The sequence below is a fragment of the Oncorhynchus kisutch genome, linkage group LG30, assembly GCF_002021735.2.
Source record: "Oncorhynchus kisutch isolate 150728-3 linkage group LG30, Okis_V2, whole genome shotgun sequence".
In the NCBI taxonomy this organism is placed as follows: Eukaryota; Metazoa; Chordata; class Actinopteri; order Salmoniformes; family Salmonidae; genus Oncorhynchus; species Oncorhynchus kisutch.
Genome location: NC_034203.2, coordinates 48,315,709 through 48,338,266, shown reverse-complemented (window position 1 = coordinate 48,338,266; position 22,558 = coordinate 48,315,709). Strand labels below are relative to the sequence as shown.

The window sequence follows — 22,558 nt, the reverse complement described above, 5'->3', positions numbered from 1 at the left end:
ATGAGCCTTTCTAATGACGTGTATGTGTGTATTACCCTATGAGCAGCTCAGCGATGCCTCTCTTGATGGCACAGTCAGTGTGTGTTCCCTTGCCAATGTAGCTGATGCCCTTGATGTCACTGATGAGCGCCTGGCGCTCGGTGGCGATGTCACTCAGCTGGCGCACTAAGATGATCTCATCAGAGTAGTGCAGCGCTCCAGAGTTCCATGTCAGGGACCGGTCACATGGGTGGCGCCTAGCAACAACAACACACACAGAGAAAAGTTACAAAAGTTACAAAAGTTACAAATATTGATATATTGAACACTGAACAAAATATAAACGCAACATGCAACAATATTTTACTGAGTTACAGATCATATAAGGATATCAGTCAACTGAAATAAATCTTTGAGGCCCTAATCTATGGATTTCAACTGAGTGGGAATAACAGATATGCATCTGTTGGTCACAGACACAGTACCTTCAAAAAATAAGTAGGGGTGTGGATCAGAAAACCAGTCTGTATTTTTGTTGTTGTTGATTTATTTATGTTTTATTTATTCACACCAAAGAAAATAAGTGAAAGACAAAACAGTGCAGATAAAAACAGGTAAAGACGGTGTGCTGGTGAGGTTGGAAGCCCAAAAGGGCTGATATGAAAAACACACCACTAATATACAGTACCAGTCAAAAGCTTGGACACACCTACTCATTCCAGGGTTTTCCTTTATTTTGTACTATTTTCTACATTGAAGAATAATATTGAAGACATCAAAACAATGACATAACAAATATGGAATCATGAAGTAACCAAAGTAGTGTTATACACATCAAAATATATTTTATATTCTTTAAAGTAGCCACCATTTGCCTTGTGGACAGCTTTGTACTGAGTAGTTTGGTTCATCAGGCTGATCCCCAGTCTCCATGGAGATTACTGAGTAGTTTGGTTCATCAGGCTGATCCCCAGTCTCCATGGAGATTACTGAGTAGTTTGGTTCATCAGGCTGACCTCCAGTCTCCATGGAGATTACTGAGTAGTTGGGTTCATCAGGCTGACCTCCAGTCTCCATGGAGATTACTGAGTAGTTTGGTTCATCAGGCTGATCCCCAGTCTCCATGGAGATTACTGAGTAGTTGGGTTCATCAGGCTGACCTCCAGTCTCCATGGAGATTACTGAGTAGTTTGGTTCATCAGGCTGATCCCCAGTCTCCATGGAGATTACTGAGTAGTTTGGTTCATCAGGCTGATCCCCAGTCTCCATGGAGATTACTGAGTAGTTTGGTTCATCAGGCTGATCCCCAGTCTCCATGGAGATTACTGAGTAGTTGGGTTCATCAGGCTGACCTCCAGTCTCCATGGAGATTACTGAGTAGTTTGGTTCATCAGGCTGATCCCCAGTCTCCATGGAGATTACTGAGTAGTTGGGTTCATCAGGCTGACCTCCAGTCTCCATGGAGATTACTGAGTAGTTTGGTTCATCCGGCTGATCCCCAGTCTCCATGGAGAATACTGAGTAGTTTGGTTCATCAGGCTGATCCCCAGTCTCCATGGAGATTACTGAGTAGTTTGGTTCATCAGGCTGATCCCCAGTCTCCATGGAGATTACTGAGTAGTTGGGTTCATCAGGCTGACCTCCAGTCTCCATGGAGATTACTGAGTAGTTTGGTTCATCCGGCTGATCCCCAGTCTCCATGGAGAATACTGAGTAGTTTGGTTCATCAGGCTGATCCCCAGTCTCCATGGAGATTACTGAGTAGTTTGGTTCATCAGGCTGATCCCCAGTCTTCATAGTTCATCAGACTGACCTCCAGTCTCCATGGAGAATACTGAGTAGTTTGGTTCATCAGGCTGATCCCCAGTCTTCATGGTTCATCAGACTGACCTCCAGTCTCCATGGAGATTACTGAGTAGTTTGGTTCATCAGGCTGACACCCAGTCTTCATGGTTCATCAGGCTGACCTCCAGTCTCCATGGAGATTACTGAGTAGTTTGGTTCATCAGGCTGACCCCCAATCTACATGGTTCATCAGGCTGACCTCCAGTTTTCATGGAGGAGATTACTGAGTAGTTTGGTTCATCAGGCTGACGCCCAATCTTCATGGTTCATCAGGCTGACCTCCAGTCTTCATGGAGGAGATTACTGAGTAGATTGGTTCATCAGGCAGACGCCCAGTCTTCATGGTTTATCAGGATGACCTCCAGTCTCCATGGAGATTACTGAGTAGTTTAGTTCATCAGGCTGACCTCCAGTCTCCTTGGAGATTACTGAGTAGTTTGGTTCATCAGCTTGACCTCCAATCTCCATGGAGATTACTGAATAGTTTAGTTCATCAGGCTGACCTCCAGTCTCCTTGGAGATTACTGAGTAGTTTAGTTCATCAGCCTGACCTCCAATCTCCATGGAGATTACTGAATAGTTTAGTTCATCAGGCTGACCTCCAATCTCCATGGAGATTACTGAATAGTTTAGTTCATCAGGCTGACCTCCAGTCTTCATGGAGGAGATTACTGAGTAGTTTGGTTCTTCAGGCTGACCTCCAGTCTTCATGGATGAGATTACAGAGTCGTTTAGTTCATCAGGCTGACCTCCAGTGTTCTCTTGAAGTTATTGAGGGATGATGATGTTTTGGCAATGTGAAGATAAGAATGGTACCTCTGTATCTGATAGAGAATTGACTATGTGAGGTGTGGCAGTGGAGAGGGTGAAGGTTATTACAGTGTCTTCAGAATTAACCTGGTAGAATCCATTGAAGGGTTTAGGTAAACTGGGACCTGGAAGAATCCATTGAAGGGTTTAGGTAAACTGTCTGGGACCTGGTTGAATCCATTTAAGGGTTTAGGTAAATTGGGACCTGGAAGAATCCATTGAAGGGTTTAGGTAAACTGTCTGGGACCTGGAAGAATCCATTGAAGGGTTTAGGTAAACTGTCTGGGACCTGGTAGAATCCATTGAAGGGTTTAGGTAAACTGGGACCTGGTAGAATCCATTGAAGGGTTTAGGTAAAATGGGACATGGAAGAATCCATTGAAGGGTTTAGGTAATCTGGGACCTGGTAGAATCCATTGAAGGGTTTAGGTCAACTGGGACCTGGAAGAATCCATTGAAGGGTTTAGGTAAACTGTCTGGGACCTGGTAGAATCCATTGAAGGGTTTAGGTAAACTGGGACCTGGTAGAATCCATTGAAGGGCTTAGGTAAACTGGGACCTGGTAGAATCCATTGAAGGGTTTAGGTAAACTGGGACCTGGTAGAATCCACTGAAGGGTTTAGGTAAACTGGGACCTGGTAGAATCCATTGGAGGGTTTAGGTAAACTGGGACTTGGAAGACTCCATTGAAGGGTTTAGGTAAACTGGGACCTGGTAGAATCCACTGAAGGGTTTAGGTAAACTGGGACCTGGTAGAATCCATTGGAGGGTTTAGGTAAACTGGGACTTGGAAGACTCCATTGAAGGGTTTAGGTAAACTGGGACCTGGTAGAATCCATTGGAGGGTTTAGGTAAACTGGGACTTGGAAGACTCCATTGAAGGGTTTAGGTAAACTGGGACCTGGTAGAATCCACTGAAGGGTTTAGGTAAACTGGGACCTGGTAGAATCCATTGAAGGGTTTAGGTCAACTGTCTGGGACCTGGTAGAATCCATTGAAGGTTTTAGGTAAACTGGGACCTGGTAGAATCCATTGAAGGGTTTAGGTAAACTGTCTGGGACCTGGTAGAATCTATTGAAGGGTTTAGGTAAACTGGGACCTGGTAGAATCCATTGAAGGGTTTAGGTAAACTGTCTGGGACCTGGTAGAATCCATTGAAGGGTTTAGGTAAACTGGGACCTGGTAGAATCCATTGAAGGGTTTAGGAAAACGGGGCCTTGGATATCTTTGCCCTGGTAGATGTACAGCCGTTTGCATAAACACAACTTTACAACCAACCACTAACCCTTACCCTCCACTATAAAAACTAGACTGGTCAAACCCTCACCACTAACCCTCTGCTATAAAAACTAGACTGGTTAAACCCTCACCACTAACCCTCCACTATAAAAACTAGACTGGTCAAACCCTCACCACTAATCCTAACCCTCCACTATAAAAACTAGACTGGTTGAACCCTCACCACTAACCCTCCACTATAAAAACTAGACTGGTTAAACCCTCACCACTAACCCTCTGCTATAAAAACTAGACTGGTTGAACCCTCACCACTAACCCTCCACTATAAAAACTAGACTGGTTAAACCCTCACCACTAATCCTAACTCTCAGCTATAAAAACTAGACTGGTTGAACCCTCACCACTAACCCTCCACTATAAAAACTAGACTGGTTAAACCCTCACCACTAATCCTGACCCTCAGCTATAAAAACTAGACTGGTTGAACCCTCACCACTAACCCTCCGCTATAAAAACTAGACTGGTTAAACCCTCACCACTAACCCTCCACTATAAAAACTAGACTGGTTAAACCCTTACCACTAATCCTGACCCTCAGCTATAAAAACTAGACTGGTTAAACCCTCACCACTAACCCTCCACTATAAAAACTACACTGGTTAAACCCTCACCACTAATCCTGACCCTCAGCTATAAAAACTAGACTGGTTGAACCCTCACCACTAACCCTCCACTATAAAAACTAGACTGGTTAAACCCTCACCACTAACCCTCTGCTATAAAAACTAGACTGGTTAAACCCTCACCACTGACCCTCAGCTATAAAAACTAGACTGGTTGAACCCTCACCACTAACCCTCTGCTATAAAAACTAGACTGGTTGAACCCTCACCACTAACCCTCCACTATAAAAACTAGACTGGTTAAACCCTCACCACTAACCCTCTGCTATAAAAACTAGACTGGTTGAACCCTCACCACTAACCCTACACTATAAAAACTAGACTGGTTAAACCCTCACCACTAACCCTCTGCTATAAAAACTAGACTGGTTGAACCCTCACCACTAACCCTACACTATAAAAACTAGACTGGTTAAACCCTCACCACTAACCCTCTGCTATAAAAACTAGACTGGTTGAACCCTCACCACTAACCCTCCGCTATAAAAACTAGACTGGTTAAACCCTCACCACTAACCCTCTGCTATAAAAACTAGACTGGTTAAACCCTCACCACTAACCCTCCACTATAAAAACTAGACTGGTTAAACCCTTACCACTAATCCTGACCCTCAGCTATAAAAACTAGACTGGTTAAACCCTCACCACTAACCCTCTGCTATAAAAACTAGACTGGTATTGAACACTGTGTCACACCACAGGACATCTTGGCCCTGGTAGATGCACAACCATTTGCATAAACACATTGTTCTCTATCATAAACATGACTATATAACCAATTATATGTATAATCATGAAAACCATAACGCAATCTAGAAAGTAATATTTCATGATCAACCCGTATCAAACGCTTTGGATAAATCTAAAAAGATGCCAAGAGCGTCTACATTGAGATACCTAGAGATGAGATAGTTGTAGATGAGATACATTGAGATGAGATAGTTGTAGATGAGATACATAGAGATGAGATAGTTGTAGATGAGATACATAGAGATGAGATAGTTGTAGATGAGATACATTGAGATGAGATAGTTGTAGATGAGATACATTGAGATGAGATAGTTGTAGATGAGATACATAGAGATGAGATAGTTGTAGATGAGATACCTAGAGATGAGATAGTTGTAGATGAGATACATTGAGATGAGATAGTTGTAGATGAGATACATTGAGATGAGATAGTTGTAGATGAGATACATAGAGATGAGATAGTTGTAGATGAGATACATAGAGATGAGATACATAGAGATGAGATAGTTGTAGATGAGATACATAGAGAAGAGATAGTTGTAGATGAGATACATTGAGATGAGATAGTTGTAGATGAGATACATAGAGATGAGATAGTTGTAGATGAGATACATTGAGATGAGATACATAGAGATGAGATAGTTGTAGATGAGATACATAGAGATGAGATAGTTGTAGATGAGATACATTGAGATGAGATAGTTGTAGATGAGATACATAGAGATGAGATAGTTGTAGATGAGATACATTGAGATGAGATAGTTGTAGATGAGATACATTGAGATGAGATAGTTGTAGATGAGATACATTGAGATGAGATAGTTGTAGATGAGATACATAGAGATGAGATAGTTGTAGATGAGATACCTAGAGATGAGATAGTTGTAGATGAGATACATTGAGATGAGATAGTTGTAGATGAGATACATTGAGATGAGATAGTTGTAGATGAGATACATAGAGATGAGATAATTGTAGATGAGATACATAGAGATGAGATACATAGAGATGAGATAGTTGTAGATGAGATACATAGAGATGAGATAGTTGTAGATGAGATACATAGAGATGAGATAGTTGTAGATGAGATACATTGAGATGAGATAGTTGTAGATGAGATACATTGAGATGAGATAGTTGTAGATGAGATACATAGAGATGAGATACATAGAGATGAGATAGTTGTAGATGAGATACATAGAGATGAGATAGTTGTAGATGAGATACCTAGAGATGAGATAGTTGTAGATGAGATACATTGAGATGAGATAGTTGTAGATGAGATACATAGAGATGAGATAGTTGTAGATGAGATACATAGAGATGAGATACATAGAGATGAGATAGTTGTAGATGAGATACATAGAGATGAGATACATAGAGATGAGATGGTTGTAGATGAGATACATTGAGATGATAGTTGTAGATGAGATACATTGAGATGATAGTTGTAGATGAGATACATTGAGATGAGATAGTTGTAGATGAGATACATAGAGATGAGATAGTTGTAGATGAGATACATAGAGATGAGATAGTTGTAGATGAGATACATAGAGATGAGATAGTTGTAGATGAGATACATAGAGATGAGATAGTTGTAGATGAGATACATAGAGATGAGATGGTTGTAGATGAAATAGTTGTAGATGAGATACATTGAGATGAGATGGTTGTAGATGCCTTTTTCTTATTCAAAAGTTGATTGATGATTTTCCAAGTTGGCTTTAAATTATTTAAGAATTCTGGGAATGTGTTAGTAAAATATATTTTTGGGGATATCCGACGTAAGTGAGTAAATTTGTTCTTATACTTTTTGTAATTGGCAGAATTCAGTGGAGAGGGATTGGTGAGAAACATTTTATACAACTTTTAACTGAGTATTTTTTGAGACCGGTTGTAAACCAAGGTTTCCTGAACCTTCTGCTGCTCTCCTACGTGGTTTATCGTAGGGAAAATAATGGTGAAATACAGAATTGAAAGATGTGAGGAAAAGTCTGGTAAGCAGGCTCTACATCAGCCTGATTATAAACATTTTCCCATGAAATACCCCCAATCAACATTTTAAAGTGCTCACAATTACTTTAGTTAAATATTCTACATTTAATGCTACTAATCATTCCCATCTGTTGATTTCCAGCTGCCAAAGAGAAGTGGAAGGTTGGAAAGTGGTCAGAAATGCCTACCTGCATTAGCCACATTACTCAAAGAATTAGTACAAATATTATCAATAAGGGTGTCAGATGAACATCACAGATAGATGGAGTATAACGGATTCAGTCTGTGGGCTGATAGATGAGGGGACACAGATAGATGGAGTATAACGGATTCAGTCTGTGGGCTGATAGATGGAGTATAATGGATTCAGTCTGTGGGCTGATAGATGAGGGGACACAGATAGATGGAGTATAAATTATTCAGTCTGTGGGCTGATAGATGAGGGGACACAGATAGATGGAGTATAACGGATTCAGTCTGTGGGCTGATAGATGAGGGGACACACATAGATGGAGTATAAAGGATTCAGTCTGTGGGCTGATAGATGGAGTATAAACTATTCAGTCTGTGGGCTGATAGATGAGGGGACACACATAGATGGAGTATAAAGGATTCAGTGTGTGGGCTGATAGATGGAGTATAACGGATTCACTCTGTGGGCTGATAGATGAGGGGACACAGATAGATGGAGTATAACGGATTCAGTCTGTGGGCTGATAGATGAGGGGACACAGATAGATGGAGTATAACGGATTCAGTCTGTGGGCTGATAGATGAGGGGACACAGATAGATGGAGTATAACGGATTCAGTCTGTGGGCTGATAGATGAGGGGACACAGATAGATGGAGTATAACGGATTCAGTCTGTGGGCTGATAGATGGAGTATAATGGATTCAGTCTGTGGGCTGATAGATGAGGGGACACACATAGATGGAGTATAAAGGATTCAGTGTGTGGGCTGATAGATGGAGTATAATGGATTCAGTCTGTGGGCTGATAGATGAGGGGACACAGATAGATGGAGTATAACGGATTCAGTCTGTGGGCTGATAGATGAGGGGACACAGATAGATGGAGTATAACGGATTCAGTCTGTGGGCTGATAGATGGAGTATAATGGATTCAGTCTGTGGGCCGAGAGAAACACGCTTTTTTTTGCGTTTGGAAAATTTATGGGATCTTTTATTTTTCATCTCATGAAACATGTTTAGTTTATATTTTTGTGCCGCACAGTAACCGTCAAATGGAAGTAAACTTGGGAGTCATGAGATGATATGGTGTGTGTGGTCCTCCCACTACGACTCGGAAAACAGTTTTTAAAGGCTACAGATGAAATAAGTTATGATGAACTTCCCAGGGTGAGAAAAAGGCACAGAGATCTTCATGCTCCCTTCCAATAACTATCTAGGGTCTTATTCTGGTGAACTGATGACTTGACTAAGAGCTTTCACATTACCACAGCAACAACACTGACACTGTGTGTGTGTGTGTTGGTGTGTGTGTATCTTACATCTCTTTGAGCTCCATGAGGAAGTGTTCTTGTGTGTGTGTGTGTGTGTGTATCTTACATCTCTTTGAGCTCCATGATGAAGCGTTCAGTAAAGCTCTTGATCTGGTCGATGTAGAAGTTGGGAGGTTTGGCCCTCAGAGCAACACTCTCAGACGTGTCCAGAACAAAGAACAGGTCCACCGGACACTCTGAACACACACACGGGAAACATGAACATATGACATAGAACAGAAACAGTAGACAGGGCGTTCAGAAAGTATTCAGACCCCTTCCCTTTTCCCACATTTTGTTGCATTACAGACTTATTCTAAAATGGATTCAATAAATGTTTTTGCTCATCAATCTACACACAATACCCCATAATGACAAAGCAAAAACAGGTTTTTAGACATTCTTGCAAGTAAAGATAAAAAACAGAAATACCTTATTTACATAGTATTCAGACCCTTTGCTATGAGACTTCAAATTGAGCTCAGGTGCATCCTGTTTCCATTGATCATCCATGAGATGTTTCTACAACTTGATTGGAGGTGAATTCAATTGATTGGACATGATTTGGAAAGGCACACACAAGGTCCCACACTTGACAGTACATATCAGAGCAAAAACCAAGCCATGAGGTCAAAGGAATTGTCCATATAGCTCTGAGACAGGATTGTGTCGAGGCACAGATCTGGGGAAGGGCACCAAAACATTTCTGCAGCATTGAAGGTCCCCAAAAACACAGTGGCCTCCATCATCCTTAAATGGAAGAAGTTTGTAACCACCAAGACTCTTCGTAGAGCTGGACGTCTGGCAAAACCGAGCAATTGGGGGAGAAGGGCCTTGGTCAGAGAGGTGACGAAGAACATTGGTCACTCTGCCAGAGCTCCAGAGTTCCTCTGTAGAGATGGGAGAACCTTGCAGAAGTACAACCATCTCTGCAGCACTCCACCAATCAGGGCTTTATAGTAGAGTGGCCAGACAGAAGCCACTCCTCAGTAAAAGGCACATGACAGCCTGCTTGGAGTTTGCCCTAAAGGACCCTCAGACCATGAGAAATAAGATTATCTGGTCTGGTGAAACCAAGGTTGAACTCTTTGGCCTGAACGCCAATTATCACGTCTGGTGGAAACCTGGCACCATCCCTACGGTGAAGCATGGTGGTGGCAGCAACATGCTGTGGGGATGTTTTTCAGTGGCAGGGACTGAGAGACTTGTCAGGATCGAGGGAAAGATGAACAGTTCAAAGTACAGAGAGATCCTTGATGAAAACCTGCTCCAGAGTGCTCAGGACCTCAGACTGGGGCGAAGGTTCACCTTCCAACAGGACAACGACACTAAGCACACAGCCAAGACAATACAGGAGTGCTTGACCGGACTTGAACCCGATCAAGCATCTCTGGAGAGACCAGATACAGGTGTACCAAGCTTGTTGTGTCATACGCAAGAAGGCTCGAGGCTGTAATTGCTGCCAAAGGTGCTTCAACAAAGTACTGAGTAAAGAGTCTGAATATGGGGTATTGTGTGTAGATTGATGAGGAAAAAAACAATTGAATCAATTTTAGAATAAGGCTGTAACGTAAAAAAATGTGGAAAATGTCAAGGGGTCTGAATACTTTCTGAATGCACTGTACATCATCACATCATCATCGTAACATTGTCATTGTCATATCGTTGTCACATCATTAACGTCACATCGTCACAATCGTCATATATCACATCGTCATCTTCGCATCGTTAACATCACATCGTTACCGTCACATTGTCATTGTCACATCGTCACTCATTCAATGGAAAACCCCACCTCTGCAACCAAATGTGACTAAACTGGCTTAAAAAGTCTTACATTTACAAAATAAAGGTAAAATAAAGACAAAGTAAAAAACTGTTGTATAATGATGTTTTATAGAACCAATTAAATCAATCACAGTGTGATGTCATAGTCATGTTTTATACTCTAGAACCAATTAAATCAATCCCAGTGTGATGTCATAGTCATGTTTTATACTCTAGAACCTATTAAATCAATCACAGTGTGATGTCATAGTCATGTTTTATACTCAAGAACAAATTAAATCAATCACAGTGTGATGTCATAGTCATGTTTTATACTCTAGAACCAATTAAATCAATCACAGTGTGACGTCATAGTCATGTTCCCTCTAAGATGCGCGCGGGCGCCTCGGACTGCAGAAGAAATATCAGCTAGTGCAGAGAAGCACGATATTGAGCTTCTCCCTTAGTTAACACTATCAACGTTTCGCTCTACTGTGGAAATTGGAATCGAATCATCGCAATATTATCCACTTTCAATGTAACATACCGAAACAAAACAAACTATGCAAGACTTAGTATGCAAAAATGTCGCTGGAAGAAATGGCTGCAGTTTTAAAGGGCGTCCAACCAATTGTGCTATTGTGTGATTTTTTCGCGTTATTTGTAACCTATTTTGTATATAATGTTTCTGCAACCGAATCTTACGGCAAAAAAAGAGCTTCTGGATATCAGGACAGCGATCACTCACCTCGGATTAGACAATGATTTTTCTTAAATTAGCAAAAAGCACAAGACATTCTCCAAACACCCGACAGGGCCATCATCCCCATTATTTGCAAGAGGAGGCGACGTAGGTACAGAGGACAAAGAGCCGGATGCCTGGTCAGGACCCGGAGAAGGCGGGTGGGAAAGCTGCCATTACCGTCAATACTACTCGCCAACGTGCAATCATTGGACAATAAACTAGACGAGGTACGATCACGAATATCCTACCAACGGGACATCAAAAACTGTAGTATCCTATGTTTCACGGAATGGTGGCTGAATGACAACATGGGTATTCAGCTAGCAGGATATACGATGCACCGGCAGGATAGAACAGCACACTCCGGTAAGACGAGGGGGGCGGTCTGTGCATATTTGTAAACAACAGCTGGTGCACGAAATCTAAGGAAGTTTCTAGATTTTGCTCACCTGAAGTAGAGTATATTGTCATAAACTGCAGGCCACACTACTTGCTTAGAGAGTTTTCAGCTATACTTTTCGTGGCTGTTTATTTACCACCACAGACAGATGCTGGCACTAAGACCGCACTCAGTCAGCTGTATAAGGAAATAAGCAAACAGGAAACCACTCACCCAGAGGCGGCGCTCCTAGTGGCCAGAGACTTTAATGCAGGGAAACTTAAATCAGTTCTACCAAATTTCCATCAACATGTTAAATGTGCAACCAAAGGGAAAGAAATTCTAGATCACCTGTTCTCCACACACAGAGACACGAACAAAGCTCTCCCTCGCCCTCCATTTGGTAAATCCGACCACAACTCTATCCTCCCGATTGAGGAGTATCAATAAGTGCATTGAGGAGTACACCACATCAGTCACTGGTTTTATCAATAAGTACATCGAGGATGTCGTCCCCACAGTGACTGTACGTACATACCCCAACCAGAAGCCATGGATTACAGGCAACATTCGCACTGAGCTAAAGGGTAGAGCTGCCGTTTTCAAGGTGCGGGACTCTATCCCGGAAGCTTACAAGAAATCCTGCTATGCCCTCTGACAAACCATCAAACAGGAAAAGCGTCAATACAGGGTTAAGATTGAATCCTACTACACCTTCTCCAACACTCGTCGGATGTGGCAGGGCTTGCAAACTATTACAGACTACAAAGGGAAGCACAGCCGCGAGCTGCCCAGTGACACGAGTCTGCCAGACAAGCCAAATCACTTCTATGCTCGCTTCGAGGCAAGCAACACTGAGGCATGCATGAGAGCATCAGCTGTTCCGGACGACTCTGTGATCACGCTCTCCGTAGCCGACGTGAGTAAGACCTTTAAACAGGTCAACATACACAAGGCTGCAGGCCCAGACGAATTACCAGGACGTGTGCTCCGGGCATGTGCTGACCAACTGGCAGGTGTCTTCACTGACATTTTCATGTCCCTGATTGAGTCTGTAATACCAACATGTTTCAAGCAGACCACCATAGTCCCTGTGCCCAAGAACACAAAGGCAACCTGCCTAAATGACTACAGACCCGTAGCACTCATGTCCATAGCCATGAAGTGCTTTGAAAGGTTGGTAATGGCTCACATCAACATCATTATCCCAGAAACCCTAGACCCACTCCAATTTGCATACTGCCCAAACAGATCCACAGATGATGCAATCTCTATTGCACTCCACACTGCCCTTTCCCACTTGGACAAAAGGAACACTTATGTGAGAATGATATTCATTGACTACAGCTCAGCGTTCAACACCATATTCCCCTCAAAGCTCATCACTAAGATAAGGAACCTGGGACTAAACACCTCCCTCTGCAACTGGATAAAAAATATATATATATTTCACCTTTATTTAACCAGGTAGGCTAGTTGAGAACAAGTTCTCATTTGCAACTGCGACCTGGCCAAGATAAAGCATAGCAATTCGACACATACAGCAACACAGAGTTACACATGGAATAAACAAAACATACAGTCAATAATACAGTAGAACAAAATAAAACAAAAAGACTATACACAATGAGTGCAAATGAGGTAAGTTAAGGAAATAAATAGGCCATGGTGGCGAAGTAATTACAATATAGCAATTAAACAATGGAATGGTAGATCGGCAGAAGATGAATGTGCAGGTAGAGATACTGGGGTGCAAAGGAGCAAAATAAATAAATAAATACCAGTATGGGGATGAGGTAGGTAGACAGATGGGCTGTTTACAGATAGGCTAAGTACAGGTGTAGTGATCTGTAGACTGCTCTGACAGCTGGTGCTTAAAGTTAGTGAGGGAGATGTGTCTCCAGCTTCAGAGATTTTTGCAATTCGTTCCAGTCATGGGCAGCAGAGAACTGGAAGGAAAGACAACCAAAGGAGGAATTGGAATTGGATCCTGGATTTCCTGGCGCGCCGCCCCCATGTGGTGAGGGTAGGTAGCAACATATCTGCCACACTGATCCTCAACACTGGAGCTCCCCAGGGGTGCGTGCTCAGTCCCCTCCTGTACTCCCTGTTCACCCACGACTGCATGGCCAGGCATGACTCCAACACCATCATTAAGTTTGCAGATGACACAACAGTGGTAGGCCTAATCACCGACAATGACAAGACAGCCTATACGGAGGAGGTCAGAGACCTTGCTGGGTGGTGCCAGAATAACAACCTATCCCTCAAATAACCAAGACTAAGGAGATGATTCTGGACTACAGGAAAAGGAGAACCAAGCACACCCCCATTCTCATCGACGGGGCTGTAGTGGAGCAGGTTGAGAGCTTCAAGTTCCTTGGTGTCCACATCAACAACAAACTAGAATGGTCAAAACACACCAAGACAGTCGTGAAGAGGGCACAACAAAGCCTATTCCCCCTCAGGAAACTAAAAAGATTTGGCATGCGTCCTGAGATCCTCAAACGGTTCTACAGCTGCAACATCGAGAGCATGTTGCATCACTGCCTGGTATGGCAACTGCTCAGCCTCTGACCCCAAGGCACTACAAAGGGTAGTGTGTACGGCCCAGTACATCCCTGGGGCCAAGCTTCCTGCCATCCAGGACCTCTATACCAGAAGGTGTCAGAGGAAGGCCCTAAAAATTGTCAGCCACCTCAGTCATAGACTGTTCTCTCTACTACCGCATGGCAAGCAGTACCGGAGTGCCAAGTCTAGGACAAAAAGGCTTCTCAACAGTTTTTACCCCCAAGCCATAAGACTCCTGAACAGGTAATCAAATGGCTACCTGGACTATTTGCATTGTGTGCTCCCCAACCCCTCTTTTTACGCTGCTGCTACTCTCTGTTTATCATATATGCATCGTCACTATAACTATACACTCATGTACATACTTCCTCAATTGGGCCGACCAACCAGTGCTCCCGCACATTGGCTAACCGGGCTATCTGCATTGTGTCCCTCCACCCACCACCCGCCAACCCCTCTTTTACACTACTGCTACTCTCCGTTCATCATATATGCATAATCACTTTAACCATATCTACATGCACATACTACCGCAATCAGCCTGACTAACCGGTGTCTGCCTCGCTACTGTATATAGCCTGTCTTTTTACTGTTGTTTTTATTTTTGTACCTACCTATTGTTCAACTTATACCTTTTTTTGCACAACTGATTAGAGCCTATAAGTAAGCATTTCACTGTATGGTCTACAGCTGCTGTATTTGACGCAGGTGAGAAATAAACTTTGATTTGATTTCAGTTGAACTGTGCAAGAAATTTTGTTGTAGGCAGAGCACATTGGAATACTGCATTGACAGGCATACTCTACACAGACTGGTGCACCATAACCAATCAGAGCTGCAATAGACCTATATGCAAATAGCCATTTTCATATTTGGATCTTTTCCATTCACTTAGAACTGGACTGTGTTAACAGCATGAGCGGTCGTGAGTAGATGTGCTTGTTTGAGATCAAAGCGAGAGATGCATGTAGCCACCTGTTGTTCATATTCTTTGCTAGTTAGTGAGTTATTATCCCAGTTATAGCAAATGTATACTCAACAATTGTGGAGTGGTTGCTTCCTACAAGAACATTCAATCTGTACATTTCATCTGTAAGGTAAAGAGCTTTTTTATGTCTTAAAGGGGCAGTGTTGTATTCTGAGATGGTCTTGAACAAGATAATAGGCAGAGGGTAGCATCCTTTTAGGATTCTCTGTAATAATGGTATCGGAATAATAATGACGTTTATTCTGTTTCCTTTTTTTCATCAAACAACACAAAAACATTTTCAGTCACGTCTTCGTCTGAAGGACAAGTGGATAAACAGGTTAATGTCAAGCCCTTCATGATTTTCTTCAAAAGTCTGATGGAATGTAGACCTACATTGAACACCACACTTTGGCTGCTACGATAGGCTGAATGACAGAACAGCTATTTCCATGTTAACATGTTATGGGATCCATTTTTCTCCATTGTTTTTGATGGTTGGCCACTCTGGTAGACCTACATTATGATCAAATATCCACAGTTGCCTACTTGGTCACTGTTATAACTGTAACTTAGCGGGTACAGCCTCATTGATCACAGTAAACCACTATTAAATCTATCACTTAAAGCGGGTACAGCCTCAGTGATCACAGTAAACCACTGTTATAACTGTAACTTAGCGGGTACAGCCTCAGTGATCACAGTAAACCACTGTTAAAACTGTAACTTAGTGGGTACAGCCTCAGTGATCACAGTAAACCACTGTTATAACTATAACTTAGCGGGTACAGCCTCAGTGATCACAGTAAACCACTGTTAAAACTGTAACTTAGTGGGTACAGCCTCAGTGATCACAGTAAACCCCTGTTATAACTGTAACTTAGCGGGTACAGCCTCAGTGATCACAGTAAACCACTGTTATAACTGTAACTTAGCGGGTACAGCCTCAGTGATCACAGTAAACCCCTGTTATAACTGTAACTTAGCGGGTACAGCCTCAGTGATCACAGTAAACCACTGTTATAACTGTAACTTAGCGGGTACAGCCTCAGTGAACATTGATCATAGGCAAGTCCTACATGTTAAATCTTCATTGACTTTCCTATGGTTTCCATTTCAATTCAAAAAGCCACATTGATTGATTGGTTGAAATATTGAATGATTGATTGATTAGCAATTAAGTGGCCCCTAACACTGATCTATAGCCAGTTTCAATCCCCAGACACCCTAGTGGTAGGTTAGGACGTGGGGAGGGTTAGCTGATCCTAGATCTGTGCATAGGACAACTCCCTCTCTGAGCATCTGCAGCTGTGATAGCTAGGTAGACTGTAGATTACCTACAGCAGGACCAACGACCAGACCAGCTAGTTTATGCCAGGCATTAGCTATGATTTTAGCATCGTATATCTTACTAAACCTGCTTTAGCTCTGACATAGGCTATAGCTAACTTCCATCTAAACATCTGGCCAAGACACAGATACCCCGTTTTCTCTCTCTGTGGCTTTTAACTTGTTTCTCAACCCCAAAGAGATTGCTTGGGTCCGTCTTAATGACATAGCATACACAGACAGATAATACTGGTCAACCCGAACATAAGTCTGTTTTTTTTATATATCTAGAAACATTAACTTTATAAACTCACCCCAGAACTTGGGTCTGTCGGTCTGCTGTGCGAGCGCCACGGCAAACATCGCACCGACGCACAGAACGGAGAGAACTCCACGAGCCTCCATGGCTGTTTATTCGGTTAACACTCAACTTTCAAACCCAAATCACCCCAAACCGTCTCCAACCCGAACCTCCGAACTGAACTTCAGAAGATGGATGAAACCGGAGCTCTGTCAATGTTCTAATTCCGTTAGTCGGTTACAACCCCCGAGCCAACCCGGGAGCGCGCATTGGACGGAACGCCTTGAGAAGAGGAGGAGTGGAATTCACGGATAAATAATCTGAAGATTTCTGTTGAATTCTGAAAACTGTAACTAGCCCGTTATAGCTGCAAAACTGCCCATCTTCCTAAGAAACACAAGATTCTTACAGGAACCATGGGACCTTGCTAGGGCTTTGTATTAGTGAGATCTTCTCCCATTGTTCTGTCTATGGGGCCTCATGGGGTAAACATCTGGAAAAAGTCAAGTTCAACTCTAGTATTGTGTTCTTTGATTCCTTAGTTACAGATTAAACATGGTTCCTTAGTTACAGATTAAACATGATTCCTTAGTTACAGATTAAACATGATTCCTACATGATACCTTAGTTACAGATGAAACATGATTCCTTAGTAACAGATTAAACATGATTCCTACATGATTCCTTAGTTACAGATGAAACATGATTCCTACATGATTCCTTAGTTACAGATGAAACATGATTCCTTAGTTACAGATGAAACATGATTCCTACATGATTCCTTAGTTACAGATGAAACATGATTCCTTAGTTACAGATGAAACATGATTCCTACATGATTCCTTAGTTACAGATGAAACATGATTCCTACATGATTCCTTAGTTACAGATGAAACATGATTCCTACATGTAGTCAACATCACACACACTGCTTAAGTAGTTTTAGGGGCTATCTGTACTTTACTTTACTATTTATATTTTTGACTACATTTACTTTAATACATTCCCAAATAAAATAATGTACTTTCTACATTTTCCCTGACACCGAAAAGTACTCGTTAAATTTTGACAGGAAAATCGTCCAATTCACACATCAAGAGAACATCCCTGGTCATCCATATTGCCCCTGATCTGGCGGACTCACTAAACACACATGCTTCATTTGTAAATTATGTCTGTGTTGCCTTGTTGTAGTGTCTGAGTGTTGTAGTGTTGTAGTGTCTGAGTGTTGTAGTGTCTGAGTGTTGTGGTGTGGTAGTGTTGTAGTGTCTGAGTGTTGTAGTGTCTGAGTGTTGTAGTGTCTGAGTGTTGTAGTGTCTGAGTGTTGTAGTGTCTGAGTGTTGTAGTGTTGTAGTGTCTGAGTGTTGTAGTGTCTGAGTGTTGTAGTGTCTGAGTGTTGTAGTGTTGTAGTGTCTGAGTGTTGTAGTGTCTGAGTGTTGTAGTGTCTGAGTGTTGTAGTGTTGTAGTAGCTGAGTGTTGTAGTGTTGTAGTGTCTGAGTGTTGTAGTGTCTGAGTGTTGTAGTGTCTGAGTGTTGTAGTGTCTGAGTGTTGTAGTGTTGTAGTGTCTGAGTGTTGTAGTGTCTGAGTGTTGTAGTGTCTGAGTGTTGTAGTGTCTGAGTGTTGTAGTGTTGTAGTGTCTGAGTGTTGTAGTGTTGTAGTGTCTGAGTGTTGTAGTGTCTGAGTTTTGTAGTGTTGTAGTGTTGTAGTGTTGTAGTGTTGTAGTTTCTGAGTGTTGTAGTGTTGTAGTGTCTGAGTGTTGTAGTGTTGTAGTGTCTGAGTGTTGTAGTGTTGTAGTGTCTGAGTGTTGTAGTGTTGTAGTGTCTGAGTGTTGTAGTGTCTGAGTGTTGTAGTGTTGTAGTGTCTGAGTGTTGTAGTGTCTGAGTGTTGTAGTGTTTGAGTGTTGTAGTGTTGTAGTGTCTGAGTGTTGTAGTGTTGTAGTGTCTGAGTGTTGTAGTGTCTGAGTGTTGTAGTGTCTGAGTGTTGTAGTGTTGTAGTGTTGTAGTGTCTGAGTGTTGTAGTGTCTGAGTGTTGTAGTGTTGTAGTGTCTGAGTGTTGTAGTGTTGTAGTGTCTGAGTGTTGTAGTGTCTGAGTTTTGTAGTGTTGTAGTGTTGTAGTGTTGTAGTTTCTGAGTGTTGTAGTGTTGTAGTGTCTGAGTGTTGTAGTGTTGTAGTGTCTGAGTGTTGTAGTGTTGTAGTGTCTGAGTGTTGTAGTGTTGTAGTGTCTGAGTGTTGTAGTGTTGTAGTGTCTGAGTGTTGTAGTGTCTGAGTGTTGTAGTGTCTGAGTGTTGTAGTGTTGAAGTGTCTGAGTGTTGTAGTGTTGTAGTTTCTGAGTGTTGTAGTGTTGTAGTGTTGTCGTGTTGTAGTGTCTGAGTGCTGTAGTGTCTGAGTTTTGTAGTGTCTGAGTTTTGTAGTGTTGTCGTGTTGTAGTGTTGTAGTGTTGTAGTTTCTGAGTGTTGTAGTGTTGTAGTGTCTGAGTGTTGTAGTTTCTGAGTGTTGTAGTGTTGTCGTGTTGTAGTGTTGTAGTTTCTGAGTGTTGTAGTGTGTGAGTGTTGTAGTGTTATAGTGTCTGAGTGTTGTAGTGTTGTCGTGTTGTAGTGTCTGAGTGTTGTAGTGTTGTAGTGTTGTCGTGTTGTAGTTTCTGAGTGTTGTAGTGTTGTAGTGTTGTCGTGTTGTAGTGTCTGAGTGTTGTTGTGTTGTAGTGTCTGAGTGTTGTAGTGTTGTAGTGTCTGAGTGTTGTAGTGTCTGAGTGTTGTAGTGTTGTAGTGTCTGAGTGTTGTAGTGTCTGAGTGTTGTAGTGTTGTAGTGTCTGAGTGTTGTAGTGTTGTAGTGTCTGAGTGTTGTCGTGTTGTAGTGTCTGAGTGTTGTAGTGTTGTAGTGTCTGAGTGTTGTAGTGTTGTAGTGTTGTCGTGTTGTAGTGTTGTCGCATTGTAGTGTCTGAGTGTTGTAGTGTTGTAGTGTCTGAGTGTTGTAGTGTTGTCGTGTCTGAGTGTTGTAGTGTCTGAGTGTTGTAGTGTTGTAGTGTCTGAGTGTTGTAGTGTTGTAGTGTCTGAGTGTTGTAGTGTCTGAGTGTTGTAGTGTTGTAGTGTCTGAGTGTTGTAGTGTCTGAGTGTTGTAGTGTCTGAGTGTTGTAGTGTCTGAGTGTTGTAGTGTCTGAGTGTTGTAGTGTTGTCGTGTTGTCGTGTTGTAGTGTTGTAGTTTCTGAGTGTTGTAGTGTTGTCGTGCGCCCCTGGCAATCCGTCAATAAAAAAAAAACAAGCACATTTTGCCGTCTGGTTTTCTTAATATAAGGAAGATTAAATGATTTATACTATTACATTTACTTTTGATACTTAAGTATATTTAAAACCAAATACTTTTTTGGTGGGTGACTTTTACATTTACTTGAGGCATTTTCTATTAAGGCATCTTTACTTTTACTCAAGTAGAAAAATGTACACGCACGCACATACACACACACGTACGCACACGCACGTACGCACACGCACACGCACGCACGCACAACTCTATGAAAAAAACATGACTGTCCTGTTTTTTGTATTCATATTTCAGCCCTGATGGTTGAATAAAATCTCTCACGAGTTCATGCGTCTCTCTGTGTGTGTGTCAAATCAAATCAAGTCTTTTTGGTCACATACAATAACATCTGCAAACCATGTGTAAGTGTAGCGAAATGCTTGTGCTTCTAGTTCCCGACAGTGCAGTAATATCTAACAAGTAATCTTACAATTCCAGAACAACGACCTAACACACAAATCTAAAGGGGTGAATGAGAATATATAAATATAAGTATATGGATGAGCAACGACCGAACGGCATAGGCAAGGTGCAGTACATGGTATAAAATACAGTATATACATGTGAGATTAGTCATTTGAGATATGTAAACATTATTAACATGGCATTATTAAAGTGACTAGTGATACATTTATTTTGGTGGCCAATGAGTTCAATAGGTGTGTGTGCGAGTATGTGTGTGCACGTGTGTGTGTACAAGAATGTGTGTATGCTCCTGCATGTGTGTGTGTGTGTGTGTGAGTGTGTGACTGTGTGTATGTGTGTATATGTGTGTGTGTGTGTGTGTGTGTGTGTGTGTGTGTGTGTATATAGATGTGTGTGTGTGTGTGTGTGTGTTGCTAAGGGCAAGAGGGAAGACTTTCCACACATCTGTTTTACTTCAGTGTCCAGACCAGACCTGAACATGAAAGACTGAGTAAGAGACAAGAAAGAGAGAGAGAGGGACTGGGTGAGACAACCTGGCCTCATAGACTAGACGTAACATAGTAAATGACAGCCTGGTCTCATAGACTAGACGTAACTTAGTAAATGACAGCCTGGTCTCATAGACTAGACGTAACATAGTAAATGACAGCCTGGTCTCATAGACGAGACGTAACATAGTAAATGTAAATCCGAGACACTCAAATGATGATATGATATGTTACATTTGGTTACTTAATTCAAAAACATTACATACCAACCTAACCTTAACCCTAACTCCTGAATGTAAACCCTAACCTTAACCGTAATCCCTAGCTAACGTTACTCAGCTAGATGGCGGCAGGTAGCCTAGTGGTTAGAGTGTTGGACCAGTAACCGAAAGGTTGCTGGATCGAATCCCGAGCTGACAAGGTAAAAATCTGTCGTTCTGCCCCTGAACAAAGCAGTTAACTCACTGTTCCTAGGCCATCATTGTAAATAAGAATTTGTTCTTAACTGACTTAACAGGGAGGAGAAATAAAAGATCATGTTTGCTGCCTAGCTGGAATTAGTTGATAATTGCAAGATATCATATGAAATGGCGGATGGACATAGACAAATTAATACATATCATACTAAATGGAGTGGCTGGGATTTACGTATAGAATAATGCAAAACGATCTGAGAGCAGGTTGGGTGAGACAGAGGTTCTGATTCCCAGCTAGAGTTAGAGTACCGCCTGGTGGTTTAGGAAGGAAATGAGAGGCATGTGGAGGGTGTGGAGGGGACTGATGGAGGGAAGGAGGTCTTGATTTATAAAGTATGTGTGGGAGTAAAGGAATATTAAAAACTGTGTGTGTGTGTGTGTGTGGACTGAGACTGCAGAGGGAATCTGGCCTAAACTCAGAGTTTCCAGTGAGATCACTGTTTCAGAGAGAAAAGTGCTTTTAGCGAGGGGAGAGAGAGACAGAGGGGAGAGAGAGGGACGGAGGGAGGGAGGAGAGTGGGAGAGGGGGATGGAGGGAGGGAGGGAGGGAGGGAGGGAGGGAGGGAGGGAGGGAGGGAGGGAGGGAGGGAGGGAGGGAGGGAGGGAGGAGTGGGAGAGGGGAGAGAGAGGGATGGATGGAGGGAGGGAGGGAGGAGTGGGAGAGGGGAGAGAGAGGGACGGTGGGAGGAGAGTGGGAGAGGGGAGAGAGGGACGGTGGGAGGGAGGAGAGTGGGAGAGGGGAGAGAGAGAGAGGGACGGAGGGAGGGAGGAGAGTGGGAGAATGGAGAGAGGGACGGAGGGAGGAGAGTGGGAGAGGGGAGAGAGAGGGACTGGGAGAGGGGAGAGAGAGGGATGGAGGGAGGGAGGAGAGTGGGAGAGGGGAGAGAGAGGGACGGAGGGAGGGAGGAGAGTGGGAGAGGTGAGAGAGAGGGATGGATGGAGGAGAGTGGGAGAGGGGGAGAGAGAGGGACGGATGGAGGAGAGTGGGAGAGGGGAGAGAGAGGGACGG

The 22,558-nt window shown here is 42.7% G+C and overlaps 1 protein-coding gene across 1 annotated transcript in view; it reads right to left on the bottom strand.

Annotated features, from left to right (window-relative positions):
• Nucleotides 1-17,120, bottom strand: part of LOC109884049 (collagen alpha-1(VI) chain-like) — a 76,909-nt gene extending 59,789 nt beyond the window's left edge. Inside the window, 3 exon segments of the mRNA XM_031810018.1 lie at nt 36-236; nt 8,875-9,004; nt 16,880-17,120. Coding sequence (XP_031665878.1) covers nt 36-236; nt 8,875-9,004; nt 16,880-16,970 — 422 coding nt within the window. The 5' untranslated portion in view covers nt 16,971-17,120.
• Nucleotides 17,121-22,558: the final 5,438 nt, after the last annotated feature.